The following is a 20,329-nucleotide window of genomic DNA, read 5'->3' as shown; positions in this document are numbered from 1 at the left end:
ACAATATTTAAGGCAAGTTGAAATGTCATTTCTTCATTTCCAAAATCTGTTCTGCAGATACATCCGTGGCCTCCCACTGACCACCGACCCACCATCACTTGAGTTGCAGTGTGCCCTTGGATTTGAACCCCAACCTAATGCTCTTCATTATATCCTTTGCACTAGGCCAGGCCCTGGACCACAATGCATCTTTGACAATGAAGCACATCTTCTCAATATAGATGGATTACCTGGAAATTGAGTTTGTATTTAATCCTTCCTTGCATTAGTAATTCAATATTGTTGGAGGTGGAGAAGTTTTCTTTTAACATTTGAAATTTTTTACAAGTATTGATCTGAACAATCACTTCCTTTTCAAATTAATGCTTCTTCGAGCTTTGGAGATACCATATCTACAGAAAGCAGTACATTGAATTTACTACAATAAACCATTTGCAAAAAAATCTTGTCTTTTCATCCAGTTGCAATCTGAAGGTTACAATTTAACGTTACAAGATTAAGAGAGGAAGCAATTGCCATATCAACCAGCAAATTTAACAAACGTTTTGAGCTTTTGACTTGTTCAGAACCAACTCAAGTTAGTGAAAAAAACAACAACAAAAAACACGCTTTCATTTTCAGAATAAATCAAATTTCCACAAGCTTGATCTGAGGAATTCAAAACAACCCGTTTTGCAGCATCCAAATCGAAGCAATATCCAAAGGACTAACAGGATGCTGCATATCAGATTTCAAAACTCGACAAGCACTTGGAGGAAACCTGCACACAGCCAAACGTCAAAGAAAATGTCCTGCAAACTCGTGTGAAGTCCCATGCTGTAATTGGGTACTTGCAATTCAAAATAAAATAACATCCTTATTTGAACAATAGCTTCCAGCAACATCAAACATTGAAAAGAGCAATTTCAGAATCAAGCTGCTCGCATCATGAAAACGTAAGAGATGCTATGCCACCGTGAAGGCTGGTCGACACTTAAACAGACTTTTTGCACGAACGGAGGTCACGGGATGGAAGAACTCCATTTGGTGAATGGGCAGGACACGTACTGCAGAGGGGAAGGCCGCCGATCTATGTGCATTGTCGACCACCCAGCCCACAATGTAGGGAAAGTGGCGAGTATGGATGATTGACAGCACACAAGGCCGAAGAGCGGGGACATGTGAATGAAGACAGAAGTGGGATGGTTTGGGGGTGGGAGGGGAGATGTGGATTTAATGGTTAGCTGGTAAAGGAGTGTTGTTTTGGGAGGACAGGAGGGGGGAGGGAGTACAAGGATCGGCAGAAAGGCTAAGATTGGGGCAGCAAGAAGGGGACCAGCAGGTAAAGTCAGATGAAAGTCTGTCCCTCAGGAGGCTGTGGAAGCTTCATGTTGTCTTTGTGCATCATGTTACGTTTCAGGTTCTCGAGGATCATTTTGATGCTGTAAGTGTTCTGCCACTTTGCCAAGACCTGAATGCTGTGAGGGTCCACCTAACAACAGGATGGGATGGAACAGAAGAATTAAACTCATCATATGGCTGTCTGTCTCACAGACATACACATAAACCATTCAGTTTGCCAATTATTGCATCCTCCATGGGTTCTCATTTAAATTTGCACCTCACTAGCCTTGGATGTAGCCACAAAGGAAACAGCAGGATAGGGAAGACTTCAAATCACACATTAAACGTTTAAAGTGATGAAGCAATAAAATGTAGGTGAGTAGCTCACCATTCCATTCGTGCTGTTCACACCAGAGAGGTTAATTTTTGTAATAAAACGAACCGTAGGAGCCAGGTCTGGATATTTGGCACCGCACTCCACCCGCAGACTGTATATCCGGTTTTCAAAGGTCGTCTGAAAAATACGACAGGGATGAAAAATGGATAAATGAACTTTCATTCCAACCAAAACTGCCATGGGAATCTGTTGCCTTCTTGAAAAAGTTACATTTCATGGACACAAATGTGGAAAAAACAAACAAAAAAAACCTGTTATTTCTACACCCTCACTCAGAATGATTATTATGGAATAGAATTGAAGGTCAATTCAAATCTCTTCCCTTTTTAGCCAAACCGTTATTTATTTATATAAACAATAGCATTTTGATTCCAGTTTCATTGCCATTGAGCTCAATCAACCCAATGGCACTCTTCTGTTCCATTCAAACGATGGTTTCTCTTTCTGTTATCCTTGAGAGTGCTAAAGCTACTTTCTCGCACACAAAATGTGCACCCTCGACAAAAGTAAACCTTCGCAAACTTTGAGTGTGGATCCCACCAGAAAATACCTGCAATGGCAGAGTTCATTCGTCAGAACGGCGGTGGGAATGGAAATTCCCGTCGTTTGCGTCGCTCCTGGAGGAGCAAAGGTAATTGTGCTTTTATTTTCATCAATTGTGCAATAAGTGTTGCCCTGCATGAAATTCTGACTTTTATGATACGCTCGAATACATCGAGGGCCGTGAGAGGAAGATGCAGTTAGACAAGAGCTACTTACCAAATTCAGTTAACGGTGCCTATAAAACTATAGGTTTAAAAAAACTTATATCTACAAATGTCTGTCTCTCGGTGTCTGTGTGCATCTGAGTGTGTCACACGACTCCTACAGCTCTGGGCTGATTACATCCCGACTTGCTACATAGGATGAGCATGACCCCAATTAGTACACAGGGGTTTTTTGATCTTTGCTGGTGGTCGAGGGAGGGGCAAACTATGTAAATGTGTATCGTGAAGCATCGCTCCAGGTGGGAGATGGTATTACAAGTCCCCACACCACAGCACAGTATTTCTACCCCCCCCCCCCATTTTCCCATGCAGTCAGGTGTTTTGAATTATGCAGCAAGAAGCATTTTGAATTACATGTTTGAATAAGTGCAACAACCCCATCCCTCTCCCCTCCCTCCAGCCTGGCCACTCCCATGTGGAGCTGGTGTTTCTATATAATTTCAGAAGTGTTTGTGCATTTGTTTGACACTCCTGTACCGATGACCAGAACGAGATGAAAAACTGATGATTCTACTCAAGGTGTGCCAGGAAAAGTTGTATGTGGTTAACAAAAAAAATCCATAGCCCATGGGTTTCAGGCTGAAGGGGGAAGGGGGAAGTGAATTTCAAGCTTGGGGGGTGTCCACAACTTTGCCCCATCAACCACCTTCCTGAAGAGAAATTTGAAAAGTCAATCTTGTATGCAGAAAATTTGGTTTACATTCATGGTTTTTCAAAAAGATTGATACAAACTTGACTTCCTGTCATTTCTTTGTTTTTTGACCTATACCGTTTTCCTTTTCAGGATTTGTTGGTGTTATCGTGAGATTTGTTTCCTGGGATTTCTAGCTCCATAGCTCAACTATGCCTTTGGCAGTGAAGCAGAAAAGGCCAAAGTGGTGGCTCTATGGTATGAGACAATCATATGTGGACACCCGCAAGAGGTGTTGCTGGGAATACGACCTCAGAACATGTGATGGACCCACAAATTGTGCCATTCAATGTATTGTGAAACATTTTGTGCACAAGCGTACAGTGCACAACCAGAGCAAGGGCAACAGTGGCAGGTCAGCATCAGTAACCAAGAGCCAAGCCAACCTTGCCACGTGGGATTCTACAGCGGACAGTCCCAAGAAGTCCCACCGCCGGCGCTCCCGGGAGCTATGCATCAAACCATCATCAGTCTGGGTGTCTGGCATATCCTCACTAAAGAACTGAAGCTTTTCCCATACATCATCTCAATTAAGCATAAACCGAGTCAAGATGACATAAGGAGGAGATTGGATATGTGCAATTGGCTCAATGACAGGATGAAGCGGTACCCAAAATGGATCAACCCGATCTGGTTCAGTGATGAAGCCCATTTCCACTTGAACGGTGCAATCAACAACCACAACATTCTCCAGGGGGCAGAACCACCCGAGATCGATGAGAGGTAGCTGAAGGGGCCTAAGGTCACATGCTTCTGCACCTTTAATGCCAGATGGGGAACGCTAAGGCCTAACTGGTTTGAGAATGACAACAGGAGGATGGTGACGATCAACGGTGAGCACTACCGGGCCGTGCTACAGAAGTTCCATAATAATATAGCCAACAATGTCACCCCAAACCAGCTCAGCATGACCTGGTCAATGCAGGATGGTGCACACCCACATACAGCTGGTGACATCACTTTCCTGTGGCAGCTCTTCAGAAACCGCCTCGTTGCCCTGGGGTACCGCTCATGACTGGGCACCCCATAGCCCAGACTTGAACCCTCTGGACTACTGGTTCTATGAGGGCTGCCATGGGCTCTGTGTATGCCAACCACTCTCCCACACTGGATGATCTGAAGCAGGAGGTGTCAGACTATTTCAAGGCAGTGCCACATGAGACCTATAGGAAAGTCGGACAGAACTTTGGAGTCAGGATCAATGCCTGTCTGAACCGCGTAGGGGCATACACCGAGATCAATAACAAGGATTTTGCGTAAATGCCAATTTCAGACCTTGGGCTCTCACCAACTCGAGCAGTGATTTACTGCAATAGCAATTAGTGATAGAAAATACCATATCATAAGCTTTCAAGAAATGTTTGGTTCACGTTCCTGAGGTTTCTGTTTCTTTGTAAATAAACATTTAAAGTTGCATCACTCTTTTTGAAACACTCGTACATGCAACTGCAACACAAACTGTACACAGTGACTCGTGTCTTTCTGTAAACAGAAGTGTTTTGAACATTTTCTCAATGGCAATGGCATTTACTTGAAAAACGCAAATACAATGAGGATAAGCAAACAAGCACCTGGAATCACCAGAAGACCCAGAAAGGTAGAATTTCAAACTCAGGTATATTTCCCAATACCGTACACCAATAAAATAAAATCTTCCATAATACATAAAAGAAGCAAGGAAGTTCAAATTTTTCAAAGTGGGGTGAGGACGACGATTCTCTGCTGAAAACCATAAACGTCATAGAAGTGAGGGAATTAACCCATCTGCAAGGGTGGGTTCTTCACTATTTATCAACAATTCAATAAACATTTCCAATTTGAAAATTACATTTAAACTGTTCCACCAGGGTCCTCTTCCCCTTGATTAGCTCCATCAAACCATCGATACATGAAAAGAGCTCGGTCTCGGTGGGAGTCCGTCCCTTAGTCCATGTAACTACATGTCTATTATTTACGTACTATTGGAATGTACCTTTTGACTGCTGAGACCCCTTCGACCTTTCAAAACCCTCGAAAACACTAGACTCCAAGACCGAGAAGACCCATTATTGCCATGTTGCACTCCAGCATTAATTTATTTACTTCAGCTTCACTCCTTCACACCCTGTACGGCATGTCGACCTCATTAGACCCCTTACAATTAGACCCTTTTGAAATAATAGACAGTCTTCAACTCTTTTCGTATCTATAGTCCTCTCGACCTTTTGAGACCCTTTGGACAGTTTGACCGCTTTTGCTCCTTCGCCCTGAGACCCCTTCAAGACCCTTGCACACTTTAAACACTTTAGACCCCTTAAGCCACTCTGGACCCCTCCACACCCTTTATTAAATCAAGATTCCCCCGAAAATAATTTTTGATGACCTTTTTGTGCACCATTTGTGTCGTACATCACAATTGAAACTGATATCCCAAAATGAAACATGTTGAAAAGTGAAACAAACTACTGATCTATGAATCGTCAAATGGGAAATCAGAATGAAATGCTGTGATAAATACTGAATGGAAATTGCCGAAAACAAAGCTATGGAGAGTATCGAGAGAGGGGCAGGTTGGGGACTGGAGAAGCGATGTGGAGAGGGATAGGCACGTGTAGGTGGTCAGTTGGTATGAAAATAACTTCAGTGATCTTCCATCAGGCGGTAGGCCCAAAACATGCCTAAACTAGAGGGGGAGCACTCGGAAGAGTGCAAAACCTCCGCCGCCAATACTGCTGGGTCACTTCAGTGAACCTGATATCCTATTCATTGTAGGTCAAAATGGATCAGACGCTATTGAACCACGATTGAATAAACTAAACTAGATCGATGCGCATGTAGAAATGCCCCCCCCCAAAAAAATTTTTTTTTTTGAAAAAAAATGTGCAAAATTTCTGGGTTTTTTTTCTCATTTTTTTTGGGGGGGGGGTTGGAAATCACTTAAAACATGTAAACATGCAAAAAAATTCAAATATTTTTTCAAATAAAATCGAAATTTTTTTGAAAAAGTTGCAAAAATGTTTTTTTTTCTCTAACAAATTTTTTTTTGGGTTGGAAATCACTTAAAACATGCAGAAATGCAAAAACAAAAATTCAAATATTTTTTCAAAATGGCCACCATAGCAGCCATATTGGACTTTGGACCAAGTCAAAAATCTAATGGCATGATCCTTGGACCATACCTAATCCCCCCCACCAAGTTTCGTCGAAATCCGTCCATGAGTTTTTCCGTAATACTGTTCACATCCGTAATACTGTTCACAAACAAACAAACAGACGGGTGAAAACAGTAACCTCCGTCCATCTTCGATGGCGGAGGTTAATTAGTTTCCCAGCCGAGCTTTCATAACACCCTCACTCCCAAGCAATACTTGAGGTACAACAAGCATGGATCAGAAATCTTCGCCGGTGGAATGGAACGAGGTTGCCAAGGTTACAAGCTCCACCGACTACGATATCTGCACACTGAATTCCCGTTTTACCAGTATACAGTCATCCCCCATTTATCACGGGGGTTACGTTCCAAAGCCCCCGCGAGAAGCGAAATTCCGCAATGAATGGATGACTCCCAAAAAAAAAAAAAGACTCGTCTAGTCTGGTCGGCTTGGCAGTGATGGGGTTCGAGATGCCGGAGATCGACTCGTCTTGTTGGTTTGGCAGTGCTCGTCCAACCGCAGCAAGCCTTTTTCCTTCCCGAAGCATATCGAGCACCTGAACCTTCTCCTGGAGCGTCAGGACCTTCCTCTGGTGCTTCGGTTCCTTGCCAGAAGCCTTAGAAGGTGCAGGGCGTTTGGGCGGCATCGTAAGGCTTGGAGAAAAAAAAAATAACGTAGAAAATATTCGAAGCTCACAAGTGAAACTTTGTCTCGTGCGTTGTGTGACTGGTCGAGCGCCACGCGTTACAATTCATTGCTTAAATAATTTATATTTTATACATTATTACCACGATATACGGGGAATCCGCAGAAAAAAATTAGTTAGGTTCCAGGGGAAAACCCGCGATGAACCGGGGGCGCGATAGGTGAACCGCGATATCAAAACAGCCTTTATCCCTCTCCCAAGTGAGACTGCTGTTCATTCATGACATCCCACAGAAAGTCTCACAAACCACCAGATACCAAGCCAGGAACACAATTCGACCCCTTCTCCACTCAGCACAAACAAAATCTAGATGGCCGCACAGCCACGTCTGCGAGAACGCTATTCTCTGCACACACTGGTCTCCTCTCGCTCGAGGATGAACCCCACAGAAGGCTCTCTTTGCCTTCCAGATGCGCACAAAAAACTGCCGCACCAGAGATTGAAGGCAGGATATATAATATATTGTTGCGAATTCGCGCACGCCGGCGTGCGGACGGCCACGTCACTTGAATCGCGACCCTCCGGGAACTATCGCCCGGAGCCAGTCACGGGTGGGCCTTTCGACCTCACCACAATCGTGCCAATCGGCCACCCGCGTCGGATAGGGTTGTTCGCCAAACTCGACCGACCTAAGTACCCACGCGGATGGTAAACCGGGCGATCGTACCTCGCCGCAGGTCGACTCCGGACACGAGCCGCTTGGGCGGCCCGTTCCGTACTATCGGGATAACCGAGCGGTGTTATCGTCGACCTCGACGGTTCAGATTATTTACCGGGCGTTTTGCACCCACTACAAACCCTTTACGTGAAGCAGGATGGAGGGTCAATAAAGAAAAGACGAAGCGAAACGGGAAAACAGTTCACACAATGCACATTTATTTCCCGGCACACGGTAAGCACATATATACAGCCATAGTCAAAATGCACATATAGCAACCAAAACAAAAGCAATAACGACGCAGAGTTACTACCGACTACGCGCACACACGGCAACACTTATACAGTTCTACTTTACAGATGGCGCCAACACACATTTACACAAAAGCAAAGGAAAGAAGCCACCCTCATAGACAAGGGGCAGACGGGCCTGTAGGCCATTTGTGCGCGTGACCTGGAGGAGCGGCCAGGTCCGCGAGACCGGGGGGGGGGTCCTACCCGCCTCCTCGTGACGCGTTGGCGGGCGAGCCGCAAATGTGGCTGCACGGCTGTGCCCCGACTCCGTGCTCCTTGGCGGGTTTCGTTGGCACGACGTTTGGAGTGGGGTGGGAACGGGGCCCCCTTTTTGCCCTATCCCAGCGCGGGGGAAAGGGGAATTGTTGATGCCCTGGGGGAGGGAGATGGCTGGCTGGCTTGGGTCCCGCGACGAGCGATCCCACACCGCGACCTCGTCGCCGACCTTCTCGCCTCGGACCCGAGCTCCTTTGCCTCTTCCCGCAACTTCAGCCGACTCCAGAACCCAACTCTCTCGATGACACTCTCTTCCCCCGGCTCTCTTCCACTCTCCAACCAAAACTGACTCACTCTGCCACGATTCGCCTTGCGCTCGCCGTTTTATAGGCTGGCAGGAGCAGCTAATATGCAAGTATTCGGATCAGGATGGCCTCGGGGGCGGAGCCACGCTCGCCCATTGGTCGGAGGAAACGGGGGCGTGAACCTCCCCTGATCCTAGAATTTGCATATATCGATTTCACAGACGCGCCTGGAGGCGGGGCCAAGCCACCCCGCGCTTGCAAATTGGACGGAGAAGAAGTGGGCGTGTAGCATCTTGATCGGAATTTTCCCTCGGAAAGGCCGCTATTTGCGCTCGTGGCTCGGTGCGCTCGGCACCAATCGCCGAACGGGCCCGAGACAGCCCGACGTTCAGTGTTCACAGGTGGTGCGGGAATGGCCGTAGGAGAAAGGTGAAGGTGGTGGAGGGTTTTCGGTGGTGAGGGTTGATGGCTATGGTGCCGTTGGGAATGGCGATGATGCGATGATTGCGGGATTGAGTTGTGAAGGTAAAGGTCGTGGCTGTTGGCGTTGTTGTTGTTGTCTGAGGGTTGGAGCGTGGTTGTAGTTGGTGATGATGGCTGGCGTGGTGGTTAAGGTGGTTGTTGTGTGATGGCGGTTGAGACGTGGTTGGTTCAAAATAAAGATAGAACAGAAAAACACCTAACTCAAAGGATCGCAGCCCGAATGAATCACATAAATTCCCTCAAGACAATGGGTTTGGGCTAACTACACATGTACTTAGAGATATCTCACCTACGGGCCCTGAATGGTGGTTTGCGAATTTCCACAGCCATAACAATATACAGGGTGTCCCAAAAAAATATACAACTTTTCATCTGCAAAGAGGATTGTCATAACATACATTTTTAAAAAAGATATATGGCTGGATAGAAAGCTGAAAGGTTGAAGTTTATTGTACCAATGTCAAAATTGCCACCAAAATTAAAATTTTGGAATAGAATCGTCATTTTATTTTAGACCACATGTTCGACGTAGGCTCCACGTTGTCTGATCACTGCCTGCAAACGCGTTGTCATGTTCTCCATCACCTTGGGAAACATTTCCTGAGGAATGTTCTGGATTTCTCGGTGGATGTTTTCCTTCAGCTGATCAAGAGTCTGAGGCCAAGGGATTCCTTCCATAGATCCTGTCCTTGAGATACCCCCACAAGAAAAAGTCTGGAGAAGTAAGGTCAGGGGAATACGGTGGCCACTCAATGTCTTCGTAGTGGGAGATAAAGCGGCCCTCAAAATGTTGGTTGAGAAAACGCCTCGTTTCCCTGGCTGTATGGGGCGGTGCCCCATCCTGTTGGATCATCCTGGTGCCCCATCCTGTCCTCATCTGGATCAGGTTGTTTCTCCTACCGGCCTGAGTACGTAGCTCAGGCAGATAGAATTCCTGAATCATTTCGCGATAGTTCCTCTGGTTTACTGTGCAAGTGCGTCCCTGGTCATCTTCAAAGAAGTATGGACCAATTATCCCATACCAACCAACCGCCACCCACATGGTGACTTTGAGAACAGATCGAGGCACCAGTTCAGTTGATGCATTACCAGGATTTCCAGTTCCCCAGTACCGAAAGTTTTGCTTGTTCACCTCCCCAGACAAGTGAGCATGGCATTTATCCGTCATGTGAAATTTTTTTGAGGAAGTCTGCATCTTCCTCCAACTTTCCTGAGAACCAATTTGCAAAGTCTAGTCGTTTGCATTTCTGTTAATCAGTAAGCACCGTTTCCGTTTGAATTTTGTCTGGAAAGGCATGAATGTCTTGTCGAAGGATCCTCTGAACGGTGCTCTTATGAATGTTTTTCTCGGCAGAAAGTCGTCGAATCAATTTTTTTTGGACTGAACGACAGCCTGTCTCACCATTTCCACATTTTCTTCACTACGACCTGTCCTCTTCCGACCACTGTGACCTTTGTGAAGGTCACAGATGGTTCCCACATTGGTAAACTTTGCGATGGTGCACTTTATTGTCCAAAAGTTTGGTGCATGGCGCAAGTGGATACCGAAATGTCTCGACTAAAGAAGTTGCACCTGTAACTCTTTTTTGTCTGGTGCTAAAGTTCAACAATTTTCGTCCGTTGTTGTACGGTCAGTCTTGGCATTTTTCTGGCGCTTGCTTGGTATCAAAATAAACTTCAGGGTCTCTGCAACAAGAAATGAAGCATTAGTGACAAAATTACTGCTTATTTTGGATCAAACGAAGCATTTTAAAAGTTGTATATTTTTTTGGGACACCCTATATATCTGTCTGTCTCTGTTTCTGTTTCTGTCTCCCCATTTGCACATGTATCACGCCACACAACACCGCCGATGGAAAAACAAAATTGATCGCAAACGAGCCGCCAAGATGTCAAAAACTGATGGTCCTTCACTCGATCGATCCTACCTGGCAAACGAGTGTCTTCCAAAGTTGTGTTTATTCCAAAAGGAAAACCACAACATCCAATGTGGCATGGCACACAACTTGGGACAGCCATCTTCCTCCCACCCTTCCTGTTATATATATATATATACATACATACATATACATATACATATACTAGCGATACCCGTGCACATGCACAGGATAGCAGTACAACAGAGCTGGGAGCAGACGACAGACCGTACACGGGGAATGACAAAAATACGCATTGTGCAAAATGCAAGTGGTACTATGGAACGCCAAGACTTCCCAAACATTGTCAGCATGTCCGCTAAGTGCCACAGCAATTTCATAGGGATCGTGTGACGGCGAGCAGAGTTTTTAGTGTGCAAGCTTGGTATTATAATATACTAGCGATACCCGTGCACATGCACGGGATAGCTGTAAAACATAGCTGGTAGCAGACGACAGACCGTACACGGGGAATGACAAAAATACCCATTGCGCAAAATGCAAGTGGTACTATGGAACGCCAAGACTTCCCAAACATTGTTGGCATGTCCGCTAAATGCCACAGCAATTTCATAGGGATCGTGTGACTGCGAGCAGAGTTTTTAGTGTGAAAGCTTGGTATTATATATACACACACACACACACACACACACACACACACACACACACACACACACACACACACACACACACACACACACACACACACACACACACACACACACACACACACACACACACACACGGGAGAAAAAATATTTGATACACTGCCGATTTTGCAGGTTTTCCCACTTACAAAGCACGTAGAGGTCTAATTTTTATCATAGGTACACTTCAACTGTGAAAGACGGAATCTAAAACAAAAATCCTGAAAAATCACATTGTATGATTTTTAATTAACTAATTTGCATTTTATTGCATGAAATATGTATTTGATAAATCAGAAAAATAGAACTTAATATTTGGTACAGAAACCTTTGTTTGCAATTACAGACACCAGACGTTTCCTATAGTTCTTAACCAGGTTTGCACAGACTGCAGCAGGGATTTTGGCCCACTCCTCCATACAGATCTTCTCCAGATCCTTCAGGTTTCGGGGCTGTCGCTCGGCAACACAGACTTTCAGCTCCCTCCAAAGATTTTCTATTGGGTTCAGGTCTGGAGACTGGCTCGGCCACTTCAGGACCTTGAGATGCTTCTTACGGAGCCACTCCTTAGTTGCCCTGGCTGTGTGTTTCGGGTCGTTGTCATGCTGGAAGACCCAGCCACGCCCCATCTTCAATGCTCTTGTTGAGCAAAGGAGGTTGTTGGCCAAGATATCGCGATACATGGCCCCATCCATACGGTGCAGTCATCCTGTCCCCTTTGCAGAAAAGCAACCCCAAAGAATGATGTTTCCACCTCCATGCTTCACGGTTGGGATGGTGTTCTTGGGGTTGTACTCATCCTTCTTCTTCTTCTTCCAAACACGGCGAGTGGAGTTCAAACCAAAAAGCTCCATTTTGGTCTCAGACCACATGACCTTCTCCCATTCCTCCTCTGGATCATCCAGATGGTCATTGGCAAACTTCAGACGGGCCTGGACATGCGCTGGCTTGAGCAGAGGGACCTTGCGTGCGCTGCAGAATTTTAATCCATGACGGCGTAGTGTGTTACTTATGGTTTTCTTTGATACTGTGGTCCCAGCTCTCTTCAGGTCGTTGACCAGGTCCTGCCGTGTAGTTTCGGGCTGATACCTCACCTTTCTCATGATCATTGAGGCTCCACAAGGTGAGATCTTGCATGGAGCCCCAGACCGAGGGAGATTGACTGTTATCTTGAACTTCTTCCATTTTCCAATAATTGCACCAACAGTTGTTGCCTTCTCACCAAGCTGCTTGCCTATTGTCCTGTTGCCCATCCAAGCCTTGGGCAAGTCTACAATTTTGTCCCTGATGTCCTTAGACAGCTCTCTGGTCTTACCCATTGTGGAGAGGTTGGAGTCTGATTGATTGATTGAGTGTGGACAGCTGTCTTTTATGCAGATAACGAGTTCAAACAGGTGCAGTTAATACAGGTAATGAGTGGAGAATGGGAGGGCTTCTTAAAGACAAAACTAACAGGTCTGTGAGAGCCGGAATTCTTACTGGTTGGTAGGTGATCAAATACTTATTTCATGCAATAAAATGCAAATTAATTATTTTAAAATCATACAATGTGATTTTCAGGATTTTTGTTTTGGATTCTGTCTTTCACAGTTGAAGTGTACCTTTGATAAAAAAAATTACAGACCTCTATGTGCTTTGTAAGTGGGAAAGCCTGCAAAATCGGCAGTGTATCATATATATATATATATATGTATATATATATATATATATATATATATATATATATATATATATATATATATATATATATATATATATATATATATATATATATATATATATATATATATATATATATATATATATATTTTGTTAAGGATCTGGAAACCATTTGCATTCAACATACAGATGTCCCAAAAGTCAGTTATGTCATCAAGTGTGTGTGTAGTCAGCCCCTTCCCTTTTGTCTGGTGGGAGAATCAATGGCGTGCGTTGCGATTTTATTAGTGAGGTTATTAAATCTTTACATCCAACGAACAACCAACAACCATTCCATTCCCCATCACGATCCACTACCCACCCGCTGCCTGCAAGCACTCTGACTTGCCAAGGCAGGGTCTTGCAGCCGTTCCACTTGCCGCTTCCACAAACGTAACTCTTGCACGACAGCCTGTGCAACATTGATACTGTTACTCGTCAAGTATGAACCCACATGGAAGACTGGCTGGGGTTTCCCGGCAAGGGTCGTTGCAGCGTTGATACTGTTACTCGTCAAGTGTGGGCCCGCGTGGAGAAGTGGCTGGGGTTTCCCAGCAGGGCCCAAGGCCCCGCCCCGGAAAGGTGGGCCGTAGGACCTGTCCAAAAGACGGACTACGAGGTGTGTTGACCAAGGCCCCTCCCCCACTGAGGGAGGTCCATAAATTCCCGAGCACACTCTGAGGTTGGTTGGTCTTTTGGAGAGTTGAGAGCTCTGAGAGGTTCTTCAGAGTTTTTGCTGTTACGAAGGGGTGGTTACGAGGGGCGATTACGAGGAGTGGTCACAGGAGGTCGACGTTGCTGTTACGAAGGGGTTTTTTCTGTCACGAGGGTTGAGCAGAGGGCCATCGAGGTGGCGAACGTGTCTGCTGGCCCTCTACAAAGGAGGACAGATCGACTGACCCCCCTCGGTGGACCCTGATTATTCGCCACCCAAACTTCGCCAAGAGCCTCGAGTCTCCCATGTGCGACTTGGGACCGGACCAACGACCTTTGTCAGGTGCTGCATCGCAGAGCACACCCTCCCTCTGACGGTCAGGTACCCACCGAACTCTGACCCCCAGCTTGTCTCTCCACAGCTGCGAGGGACCAGTAAAGACTCTGGGTTTTCTTTTCATTTGTGTGTGTATCTGCGTGTGGGCCCATCTTTCAACAGAACTGAGTAAGTGTTTTTGGATCATTGTAAATACTTCTTGCATAGTCGCGTCAAGTCTTGCTTTGTGTCTTCATTTATTGTAAATAAAACTTGTTAGAAATGTTCCCAGTCCGTTTCCGTCCTTTCTTGACTTGGTCCAGCATGGTTCAGATCTGAGTTTAGGTGGGGTTTTATCCCCGATAATCTGTTCATTCCAGCCGGCACGGCTTTGGCAGTTTCCGCTCGGGTGCACCCGAACCGGAGTTGGTAGTCGGTAGTTGGAACTCTACCGCAGTCAGTAGAGTGACCCGGTTCGAGCAAGATGTGCCGAGGGCGTGGTTTCCCCGGTAGTCGAAATTGCATAGTTAATTAGGTAAATTGGTTATAGACAAAGACCGCTACGCGGTTGAGATATTGGCGGCCACGGGCGGGTCGCGGAGTTATCCGAGCGACGGCCTACAATTCCGGGGAGATTGGTGGGAGACGACGTAGCTTTCCCCACCTCGTGGTCATTCTCGCAACCGACGCCCGGCCCACTATATATATATATATATATATATATATATATATATATATATATATATATATATATATATATATATATATATATATATATATATATATATATATAGTTGCGGGGCCGGGCGTCGGCCGCGAGATGGAGTTGCAGAGTCGGCTTGACCAATCGCCCGGAATTTAGATCATACTTTTTCGGAGAAGTACGGGTGCCTTATCGGACCGTGAAGGGTCAATATTTCTACCACGTGGTACAGAGTTATTCACCAATTTTCAAAATACCGAGAGACCACGTGGTGATTTACCGAGTCTCCACACCCTCGACGGCACCCGTACGGAACGAGCCGCTTCGCGTACTCGAACTGTATGCGATCCGAGCGGTTTATCGCCGAGGTCCGTCGGTCCCAAATATCCCGTGACAACAGCAACAGCCTGGCTAATTTCCCAACACGCAGCATGCTAAGACAATCGGGGTGTTTATTCACAAAGGGGGAATGAGGGGAGCACATAAGGGCAGAGTTAAACCGATCAAAATAAATGCACGTATATACAGCACGGCACTTATACAATTCACTATTATCTGATTGGCACCACAAACACACATACGCACACACCCAAAGAATCGGAATAAAATGGTCTTTATTGAGGCCTGTCTCGGACCTGTCCGCCTCGTGCGGTCTTCAAGGACCAGGTCCTCGGGGCAGAACTGGACCCCCAGCACGATCCAGACGCCCTCACGACTGGGCTCCAGGCGAACGAAATCGGCAGGGCGAAAGCTGGCAGGAGAAGACTCTCCATGGCACCGACCACTCCGTGCGCAGACGCTTTTGCACTCCACCACCTTGCCTGTAAATGTTCACCTCTTGCCAGAACTCAGAATCCCCGAACGCGCAGACCGCGCCTACAATTATACCCCCCTCTTCAGAGGGGGGGGCTCCGACACCCTCCCTCTCTCAGTGGCCAGTTTTGGCACGCAAATCGCTCTTAGTCTCTCCCACTGGCCAAAATGGGTGGCAAGCTCCTTGATTAGCCCGGGGGCGTGTTGACATCACGCGGAGCCCTTTCCTCCTGTCGCGGGATCTGATTGGCTGGGCGACAGTCACCTCACCTGTTGCATGCTGATTGGTCGAGGGCCGCCACGCGGCTCCTCCTTGAACTCCGCACACCATGACGTCGGCCAGAGCGAGGTGAAGGAAGCGAAGTAAAGGTGAGGGTGATGCGGTGTCGTCGGCGTTTATGTTGGTGGTGTAAAAATAAACGAAAAGACAACATGACTATTAAAATAACTCCATAGTGCAGGAACATTTAATTACCCATTAGACTAGGGTCAGGACCCCAACTGGCAACATGTACTTACCGATATAACTGATCTGTAGGACCTGTATGTTGTGTGCTCATGGCTTCCAGATTCGCAACAATATATATTGTTACGAATTTCGGTCCGCCCGGCATGCGATCGGCCACGTAACTCAAATCGCGACCACGTCGCCCACCGGAACGGACAATTCAGTCGTGACCCTACTTGGAACTACCGCCAGGAGCAAGTCACGAGTGAGTCTTTTGACCCCACCACAATCGTGCCAATCGGCCACCCGTGCAGGATAGGGTTGTTCGCCAAACTTGACCTACTCAAGTACCTGCGCGGGTAGTTAACCGGGCGATCGTACCTCGCCGCTGGCCGGCCTAGGACACGAACCGCTTAAGTGGTCCGTTCCATGCTTCAGTGATAACCGAGCGGTGTTATCGCCGGCCCCGACGGACGTGATTATTTACCGGGTCCTTACACCCTTCTACCAATACCTTCCGTGATGCAAGATGGAACTTTCAAACAAGGGAAAGGACGCAATGAGACGGGGAACAGTTCGACAAGCACATTTATTATACAAGCACATATGCAGTCAGGAATGCAAAAGACTAACATGCACGTATACAGAACAAAAGCAAAGCAAAAGGTGCTACGACCGTCTATAAGCAATTATGTACAGTCACTTATACGGTTTTACTTACGGGACTCGGCACCACAACACGCATTCAAAGAAAAAGCAAGAAAAGACCCCCCCTCATAGACAAGGGAGTCAGACTGCGCCCGTGGGCCTAATGCTCGTGCAACCTGGCTGAGCGGCCAGGTCCACGAGACCGAAGGGTCTTACCCGCGCCCTCGTGGCGCGATGGCGGGCAAGCCGCGATGTCAGCGGATCTGCGCCTGGCTTCGTGCCCCTGGCGTGGTCGGTGAGCTCTCTTCGGCGCTCCCTGTCTGCCTTTCCCGTCGGCTTCAAGCTCCGTCTCCCGACTTGACTGCCCCGCCGACACTGCATTTGACTTGACTGCCCCGCCGACACTGCATTCGACTTGACTGCCCCGCCGACACTGCATTCGACTTGACTGCCCCGCCGACACTGCATTCGACTTGACAGCCCCGCCGACACTGCATTCGACTTGACTGCCCCGCCGACACTGCATTCGACTTGACTGCCCCGCCGACACTGCACTCGACTTGACTGCCCCGCCGACACTGCACTCGACTTGACTGCCCCGCCGACACTGCACTCGACTTGACTGCCCCGCCGACACTGCACTCGACTTGACTGCCCCGCCGACACTGCACTCGACTTGACTGCCCCGCCGACACTGCACTCGACTTGACTGCCCCGCCGACACTGCACTCGACTTGACTGCCCCGCCGACACTGCACTCGACTTGACTGCCCCGCCGACACTGCACTCGACTTGACTGCCCCGCCGACACTGCACTCGACTTGACTGCCCCGCCGACACTGCACTCGACTTGACTGCCCCGCCGACACTGCACTCGACTTGACTGCCCCGCCGACACTGCACTCGACTTGACTGCCCCGCCGACACTGCACTCGACTTGACTGCCCCGCCGACACTGCACTCGACTTGACTGCCCCGCCGACACTGCACTCGACTTGACTGCCCCGCCGACACTGCACTCGACTTGACTGCCCCGCCGACACTGCACTCGACTTGACTGCCCCGCCGACACTGCACTCGACTTGACTGCCCCGCCGACACTGCACTCGACTTGACTGCCCCGCCGACCCTGCACTCGACTTGACTGCCCCGCCGACACTGCACTCGACTTGACTGCCCCGCCGACACTGCACTCGACTTGACTGCCCCGCCGACACTGCACTCGACTTGACTGCCCCGCCGACACTGCACTCGACTTGACTGCCCCGCCGACACTGCACTCGACTTGACTGCCCCGCCGACACTGCACTCGACTTGACTGCCCCGCCGACACTGCACTCGACTTGACTGCCCCGCCGACACTGCACTCGACTTGACTGCCCCGCCGACACTGCACTCGACTTGACTGCCCCGCCGACACTGCACTCGACTTGACTGCCCCGCCGACACTGATGTTGCCACTCCACTGCTCCCACTTTTCCGCGCTCTCCAGACTGCCACTTTTCTGCCGCGAGCTGCATTGTGCTCACGCTGAAATGGGCCAAGGGAGGGGCGTACATGCAAATTTCTGGATCACAGCGGGTTCAGAGGTGGGGCCACACCACCCGATGCTCAGCCATTGGGCGGATGAAAAGGGGGCATGAAGCATTCCTGATCCGCTTTTCGAGGCGAAAGGAACGCATTCACAACCCATGGTACGTGTGGTAGAAAGGCGGAGGTGGTGGGAGTTTGCTGTGGTGGTTTGGGAAGGGTTTTGGTGGTGGCAATTTGGTTGTTGGGGGATGATTGGTCCAAAATAATGATAGAGAAAAGAAAAACGGCTATCTCAAAGAATCGCAGCCCGGTGAACAGTGAAATTCCCTCTAAACAACGGTGGGGAAATCTAACTACACATATACTTATAGTCATAACTGATCAAAGGACCCTTTATGGTGTATTGCAAATTTCCACAGCCGATATATTGTTACGGTTGTGGAAATTCACAGAACACCATTCAGGTTCCCCAGAGGCCAGTTATTTCGGTAAGTGTGTGTTCCAGGTTAGATTTCCCCACCAATGTCTAAAGGGAATTATTCGTGTGCCGGGCTGTGCATCTTTGAGTAAGCCGTTATTCTGTTATGTGTTTTATTTCAAACAAACAGCATCTCTTCAACGACACCACAGCACCAACCACGCCACCTCCACCACCACAACAGCATCTCAGCAACCACGCCATCCCCACCACAGTGCCAACCACGACATCTCAACCACCACGCAATCTTCACAAACACCGCCATAGGAGCCACATTCTCCAGAAGGACGACCCTCCTCGACAAACAAAGAGCCAAGCCGAACTCTCCTGGAATTTTACCTCAGAACACCGTAAGAAAAGAATGTCGGTTATCAGACCAAAAGAGCCAAGCCAAACTCCCCTGGAATTTTCCCCCGCATGCCGAGAAGGGAGGGGCGATAAAGGGCCGCGTTGGAAGGCCGAGAAGGGAGTTGGCGAGTGGGTGAGAGAGTCTCTCTCCTTGGTCGTTGGAGGATCCGGTGAAGGAGTTGTTGGAGGCGTCGTTGGGGTCGAGAGTTGAGTTGGGAGCTGGTGGAGTCCAGTCGAGTGCGGGCAGAGACATCGAGGGTCACCCAGCGAGTCACCAAGAGGGTGGCGGGTAGCCTGCTCGGTCTCTCGGGGCCCCTGCGTTCATCCCAGCTCCGAGCAATCATAAAGACTTACGAGCCCGGTGCTTTCCTTTCTTTCTTTCTTGGGATTTTTGCATGAAAGTCTGTGGCGCCTTGTCTACTAAGTAGTTTTTTTTTTTTTTTTTTTTGTATACCTTGGTCGAGGCTCGTATGAGAGCTAACACACAACTCACAGCAAGGAGGCATGAGACAAGAGGGGCGGGAGTGGAAGGGACAAAACATTGGGGAACAGACAGGTGAACTGTGGAAGGATGGGGAAGGATGGGGATGGGACGGGGAACATGGCGAGGGGAAGATGGACATTAAAGGGACTTTCAGGAAGGAAAGCAGGAGAATTGAAGGAAGTGGGCTTGGGTGGATTATCGGGGGTAGAAAAGATCGAGGATTTGGATGGGGGAAGATAAGAGGTGGTGGTGAACAGCTGTTTTGAAAGCCTGGAGGGAAGAATGGGAAAGAATAGAGTGAGGAAGTTTATTCCAAAGGCGGGAAAAAAGAGGAATGAAAGAGTGAAGATGAGCAGTGATTCGTGATTTTGGTAGTTTTACCAGAAGGGGGTTGTTGGCGGACCTTGAGCGACCTGTGGAAATGTGGTTGGGACAAATCACAGAGAGAGCAGGGAGGCAAGGCTGAGGAGGAGTCGGTAGAAGACAGAAAGACCACCGACCAACCTGCGGTGATTGAGTGAGAGGCCCAAAGACTCAGCTTCATTGCGGGAGATGCCAATGATCTTAAAAGCCCTGGTTTCGACAGCGTGAAGTCGAGAAAGGTGGAGGCAGGAGCACCAGCCCAGAGGGGAGAGCAGTACTCCATCAGGCTACGGACAAAAGCTTTGTAAGT

General features: G+C 48.0%; 2 protein-coding genes across 3 annotated transcripts in view; one reads left to right on the top strand and one right to left on the bottom strand.

The window, feature by feature from the left end:
• The window catches only part of MVD (mevalonate diphosphate decarboxylase), a 47,997-nt gene extending 43,356 nt beyond the window's left edge, over positions 1-4,641 (top strand). The window contains exons 9-10 of the mRNA XM_085888342.1: positions 58-2,351; positions 3,272-4,641. Coding sequence (XP_085744468.1) covers positions 58-241 — 184 coding nt within the window. The 3' untranslated portion in view covers positions 242-2,351; positions 3,272-4,641. The remainder of the gene's footprint in view (positions 1-57; positions 2,352-3,271) is intronic.
• The window catches only part of LOC147023179 (ubiquitin-conjugating enzyme E2 variant 2-like), a 34,570-nt gene continuing 14,463 nt past the window's right edge, over positions 223-20,329 (bottom strand). For both annotated transcript variants that reach the window (XM_085888344.1, XM_085888345.1), the window contains exons 3-4: positions 1,712-1,837; positions 223-1,471 (exon numbers count right to left, since the gene is read on the bottom strand). In XM_085888344.1, coding sequence (XP_085744470.1) covers positions 1,328-1,471; positions 1,712-1,837 — 270 coding nt within the window. In that variant the 3' untranslated portion in view covers positions 223-1,327. The remainder of the gene's footprint in view (positions 1,472-1,711; positions 1,838-20,329) is intronic.

The sequence above is a fragment of the Eptatretus burgeri genome, chromosome 7 (genome assembly GCF_056783735.1).
Source record: "Eptatretus burgeri isolate ZD-2024b chromosome 7, Ebu_testis_v1, whole genome shotgun sequence".
NCBI classification, from domain to species: domain Eukaryota; kingdom Metazoa; phylum Chordata; class Myxini; order Myxiniformes; family Myxinidae; genus Eptatretus; species Eptatretus burgeri.
The sequence above is the reverse complement of the archived record's forward strand: the minus strand, read 5'-3'. Positions and strand labels throughout refer to the sequence as shown.